This window comes from Artemia sp. Qi Xiang Cuo, chromosome 9 (assembly GCF_049724085.1).
Source record: "Artemia sp. Qi Xiang Cuo chromosome 9, ASM4972408v1, whole genome shotgun sequence".
Taxonomy (NCBI): Eukaryota; Metazoa; Arthropoda; class Branchiopoda; order Anostraca; family Artemiidae; genus Artemia; species Artemia sp. Qi Xiang Cuo.
This window is the reverse complement of record NC_142802.1, coordinates 76,877,688-76,883,944: the sequence shown is the minus strand read 5'-3', so window position 1 is coordinate 76,883,944 and position 6,257 is coordinate 76,877,688. Positions and strand designations below refer to the sequence as shown.

Below are 6,257 nucleotides of genomic sequence, written 5' to 3'. Positions count from 1 at the left end.
AGAAGACAAATTTTAGTTATATAACAAAAAAAAGGTGCGTATACATTAGTTTACTAGTCACTGTCTTGATTCATTTATGGGAATTGTTTTGTCTTTTCGTGATTAACAACTAAAAATAAAACAAATTACGTACAAAAAAACAAGTGCTGAGTGACCAGTCATCAAGATTTTAGTCATCAGATTTCATGGGGTGTGACAGTATATATTGAGCCCTGAACCCAGACAGTCAACAACGGAATCGTATAGGTCTATCAAGAATCTGGTTTGCTCAAAATTCTGAATTAAGGAACTAAATTGACATACTTACTTAAGTAAATTTCCCTGCCGACTTGATGCCAGCGTCTAGAAAACAAACACCACCCTTCTCCAGGACACCTGTCTTGAGCAGCCACGGGGGCATCTTCAATTCTTATTTCTGTCTTGCTTAAGAACTGGTGCAGGCTATCTGACCATCCCATTCTTGGAGAACCACGTGGTCATTTCCATCTAGGAATTTGAAATCATAGGCGATGTAACATGGAGTTTCCTTTGGCATTCGGAGGAGATGGCCGTAACATCTCAACATACGCTGCACTACTTGCACAGGAAATAGAGCCGGCTTCGTACGGGTCACGAGGCTGGCATTTATTGGATTAGTTGGATTTGCGTGAAAAAACTCTAGTTCAAAAACCCACTGTTTTCAACCCCTATACCGAGGGAAAATCCTCTAACATTGCTTTAAAAAGTACACATAACTTTTGTCTTTCGTAAATTTTTACATAAAGGGGGGTTTCAGGGGGTTTCAGTGGCGGCTCTAGGCCTGGTCAGGGGGGAGGGGTTGGGGCAACTGTCGCCAGTTTTTCTGACATTAAATTTATTTTATATTTTTAAGGTCGTAAAAAGGTACTTTGTCCCTTCTCTCAGATTATCAAGCCTACAACCACAACTGGAGGGTTTATCAGCCCCTGAGCCAATGTCCGAAAACTTTACAGAGTCCAATTTTAGACCAAAAGTTTGGGACAGTCGCACCAACACATAGTGTTCACCCCCTTTTATTTGCAAGAATGATGTTCTTATTTTTAACTGAGTTGAAATTCGGTAGGAAAATTAACAATTTTCAAGGATGTAGTTATGAAACTAATTTGCCTACTGACTAGATTTAACAAAAAAAAAAAATAAATAAAAAAAAAAATAAAAAAACATAATGCCTACTCAAAATTCTAACATTAAAAATAACAATCGCATTTTACTCAGGAAGTAAAGAGCAATCGAACATACACAAGTAAATACATATATGCAAAGCAAAAATTAACGCATTCATAATATATAAAATCAGAATCATATGTATTACTTAACAAAATTTGATGATAGCTGCGCTGGAAATAGGGCTACCAGGTTTTATTCTCGTATTTTCAAAAAAATCTTTGACCATTTCCATTGTTTCCACATCAACAGTTTTCATAAGTCCTTCAAAGTCAGAAGGGCTTAAATGACCACGTAACTTATTTATCTAAAAAGAAAAAAGAATGAAACCTAACCTAAGGAAGGAGAAGAAAAAGTATACAAGATTAATTAAATATAGAAAAAAAGGTTAAAAACAGAAAGTAAGTGTAGGGCCCCTGGCCCTAGTTATCAGATAAATACCCTATTTCTAACATATTGTTTCCTCTTCAAACTTATTTTTGGGCCCTTGCCCTAATTATTAGCTATAAGGTCCTTTGTTTTAGCTCCCTTTAAGTTCATTTTTCCTCTTTTTTTCTATGAGAATACTTTTCGTCTTTGAAGACTTGCTAATTACTTAATGACTGAAAATCCACGGCTGCAGGTGAGTCAACTGGCTAGCTTGACAACAGAGTTGTACCATTTGATACTCGGGGATTAGAAAGATGGATACTCTTTTACTGGATTCGAGGGGTGATTTCTCACTAAGCCACCGGCTTCCCTGAATTACCAGACGACTATGGGGTAGACACCTCTTGTAAATACGCCAACAATATTTTGTCTTTATGTTTCAGCACAGTTTTATGTTTCACCTAACCAAGCCCCCCCTCCCCTCCCAAACCCACTTATATATCCTTAGACTATATACAAGAGTTTGCTGATTATTTTTTAACAATTAGCTCAAAGCGTCATTATAAATTAACTATTGGCATTAATTTAGGCTTTAGGGCAAAAAGAAATAATAATTTTAAAAAAAATGAGAAATCAAATATTCACACAGAGACTTATACCTAAACTGACAAAGAAGCCTGTCAGACCAGGGGCATGAAAAAAAAAACCTCATTGCATATACTCTTTTTTGAGGATCGGAGAAAATCCCCCCCTCCAACAAACGAAGAGAAATGTCACCTTGTAGCAAAGCCCTTACCCGAAAATATGTCCTTTGAGGTTCCAACTCGATCCCCTCAGCTGTAAGACAAAACAAGGTCGATTGACCAAAACTACAACTTGGGAAATCCTATTATAGAAGAGAAAAGATCCCTTTTAAATGAATTCTTTATCAATCCGCGCAGGTGAAACGGTCTAATATCGATTTTTTCTCCGCAAATGTAGCGTTTACCCAAATCGAATAATTGTTCAATGCATTACTTTGTATAAAGAGGAGGAAGCCAAAAATGGGGCTCAAACCCATGACCCCAAAATTGAGAGTCTGATTCTAAATAATCTGAGCCTTCCGGGCTTGAAAGTTATTATATAATAATACGCCTTTGGCACTCCTTTAGGGAGCACTTACACACCCCTCACTATGTGCAGGTATGGCTAATAGACACTTCTTATACGCAATTCTCATAAATGAAATACATACTTGTTCTTTAAAATAATCAGGTAAGGATACAATATGAATAGGGTCCATTTTTGTTAGCACTTTTCTTTGTCTTTTGGTGTGCTCTGTGGTCTTTGATTCTTCATCATCTCCTGAAAATTCTGGCTCGAAACTCCCCGGACTGGCAAATAAACGACTGAAAAAAAAAACATCAGCCTTTTTTCCCAAAGTAGAAAATTTCTTAAAAGCGAAACACTTCTTACATTTACTGTTGAAAAGTTTCTTGTTAAATCAAAAACTTTCAACCCTGCACTTTAATACTCTTATTTTTAATAATACGTTTTATGGAAATGTTTCAGTTGTATATATACGTGGACATAATGGGGAGAGAGAAAGAGAGAATTTCGTCCACAGGGAAGTTTTTGATGATACTCTTTGACAGGCGCACAAATCAAAATAATCAAGCGATTCGTTTGTTTGTTTGTTGTACAGTGAACCCAAATAGGGTCGAGGCTCACACCTCAAAGGCCCATTGCATCCACACCCTAAAAAAATAATAATAAAAGTGAACATTTGCTGGGGGAACCCAAGAATATTTATATTCCTCGACCTTTACAATATATACTTTGCCACCTGTCAGGCCCTTCCTTCCCCCACAATATCCTCCGGGTTAATATTCGAAAGGGGGAAAATTTCCAACCAGTGTCTACTCCTAACCGGACAATACTTAATCAGCAGCCTTCTGGCTCCAATGGAAATCTTACAAATTTGACACAAATTCGAATCAATTCTCACTGTTCCTGCATATTTGGACTAAACGCTTTAACGAAATTACGTAAAAACCAAGTTTTTTTTTAACTGAAAGTAGGAACAACATTAAAACTGAGAACAAAAAAAATTTATTCCGTATATGAAGGGGTTGCTCTCCTCCTCAATATCTTACTCTTCACCCTATAGTTTTTAGCATCTTAAAAGAAGTTTCCTATTGCAATTAACGCCCCTTGTGTTTCAAGAGCCGTCCTTCAAAATTTAAGACAAACAGTCCAACTTTAGCGTAAAAAGCAAGGTATTGAGGATGGGACCAACCTCTTTATATACGGAATAATTTCTGTTCTTTTAGAGTTTTAATGTTGCTCCTTACTTTCAGTTTAAAAAATCGTTCGTTTTTTTTAATGCAATTTCTGATCGTTTTTCAAATAATGCCGGTAAATCTGGCTCACTCTCCATGAAAAATTCCCTCCCTCAAAGGAGACTCCTCCGTGGAAAGTTCCTCTCACGTAAAATATACCCCCTCCCGTAAAATTCTCTCCGAGCAATTCCATCCTCACTGAAAATCCTCCACCATCCGTAAAATTTCTTGCGGACAATTAAGCCTAAAAGAATTTTCTTAGCATACTTTCATTTGAAAAACACTTTCTAATTGTTTTTCCGATCACTTCGGAAATCCTCCTTCCGTGGAAATTGTTTTCTGGAAATCCGAACCCGCTGTAAATTTCCCCCCGACGATTCCCCCGGAACATCTCCACATGCAAAATTAAGTTGGCAAAAAGAAAGTAAGACAATTAAAAAGAATTTCGTATAGGAATTCTGCCAAATAACCCTAGTGTAAAATTTCCTCTGAAAAGTTCAACCCCGGAAATTTCCCTCCCTAAGAAATATTCTCCCAATGGAAACTCACCCCAAGCACAAAATCCCCCGCTCCCGAAAATATTTTTATGCTTCACAATAACAAATACTATACGTAAACAATCAACAAATTTTATAATTTAAAGACCTATCCCAAGGGGCTGTGGGAGGTCATGTTATCTCCAAAGATATAATTTTTGGACCTTTCAACTATGCTGAACAATATTGCTATCTCGAAATTTTGATCGGACGATTTTGGGATAAAAGGAGCGTGAAGGGGGGCTAGTTGCCCTTCAATCTTTTTGGTCACTTGAAAAGGGCACTAGAACTTATAATTTCCGTTCGAATGAACCCTTGCCCGATGTTCTAGGATCATTGGTTCGATACGACAACCCCTGGAAAAAATTAAATAAACATGCATCCATCATGTTCCTTCTGGCAAATAATACAAAATTCCACATTTTTGCAGATAGGAGCTTGAAATCTCTACAGTGGGGTTCTCTGATACGCTGAATCTGATGGTGGGATTAAGATTATTCGAGTTTTAGGGGGTGTTTACCCCTTTTTCGAAAATCAGGCTCGAAATCGTTGATAGGTAATACTAAACTTAATGTATCTTACATTTTTGGAATCGGCATAATAAGCCAATTCTTTTGATATGTTTATTGATATCAAAATTCTGCTTTTTATGGTTTGGGTTACTATTGAGCCGCGTCACTTCGTACTTACGGTTCGTTACCATGAACTGTTTGATTTCAGATGTCGATAGAAAAGATAGATCCCGTATTCTCCTTAAGGTATGTCATTGCTTCTTAACTTTTGGCTTTCCCTTCAAAGTGGGCCATCGAAACTTGACAAAAGTATTACCGCTAAGACGTTTAAGTCTAATCTTTTAAGTTTGATCACCGGCATAGAAACTTTGAAAGGGGCTCGTTCGATTGGAAATTGTAAGCTTTAGTACCCTTATTAATAGTCAAAAGGGATTGAAGGGCAAAAACAACAACCCCCCCCCCCCCCCAAGCTCATCATTTCCCCAAATACATCCAATTGATATTTTGCAAAGCGATTTTGTTCAGCGTTGTTGAAAGGTCCGGTAATTATGTCTTGGAGGATGACACCCCCCCCCCCCCGACAGCCCATAGGGTACGGATTTTATAAATTTCGGATCGGATGGGGTTCATTTAATGGGAAGTCGGAAGTTTTAGTGCCCTTTTTAAGAGTTAAAAGTGAATGGAGGGCAACCACCCCGTCCCTCACAAGCCTATCATTCCCCAAAACAAATTCGTTAAAAATTTTAAGAGAGCTACTTTTTTCAGCATTGTTGAAGGTCCAGTAATTATGTCTTTGGGGATGTCAACCTCCCCACAGTCCTCAGGGCAAGAGCTATAAGTTAGGCAATTCGATCATTGTTTATAGCATATATAGTACATGTTATTGAGAAAGGAGTGAATGCTCGAACTTTACTTTCCAAAAAGACGAAGGACATTCAGGTGAGCCTTTCAAAAATATTGAAGGGAGTGTTGATTTAAATCAAAAGACGTCATGTGTATACAGATTGTCAAAAGGGCGTAATTCAGGAATGACCGGGTATATCTATTTGGAACTTTCAGGAAATGAAAAGGAAGATGATCAAAAAGGAAACATTTGCATGCTACCACTACTACTACAACTATCACCACTACTACTGCTACCACTACTGTTACCACTACCACACTACTCCATTTACGATATTGAGGGGAAATTTGAAAGAAATCAAAAGCCACTATGTGTATGTACATTGTCAAAAGAGCGTATCTTAAGAATTGATTCGGGTATTAAGTATGAACTTTCAGAGAATGCTAAAAGAAGAAAACAATCTGAACAAAGGAAAATATATGCACGCTATTAC

The 6,257-nt window shown here is 37.5% G+C and overlaps 1 protein-coding gene across 1 annotated transcript in view; it reads right to left on the bottom strand.

Moving 5' to 3' along the window:
- Positions 1-1,211: 1,211 nt before the first annotated feature.
- The window catches only part of Impbeta11 (importin beta11), a 127,375-nt gene continuing 122,329 nt past the window's right edge, over positions 1,212-6,257 (bottom strand). Inside the window, exons 19-20 of the mRNA XM_089094189.1 lie at positions 2,786-2,939; positions 1,212-1,489 (exon numbers count right to left, since the gene is read on the bottom strand). Coding sequence (XP_088950315.1) covers positions 1,331-1,489; positions 2,786-2,939 — 313 coding nt within the window. The 3' untranslated portion in view covers positions 1,212-1,330. The remainder of the gene's footprint in view (positions 1,490-2,785; positions 2,940-6,257) is intronic.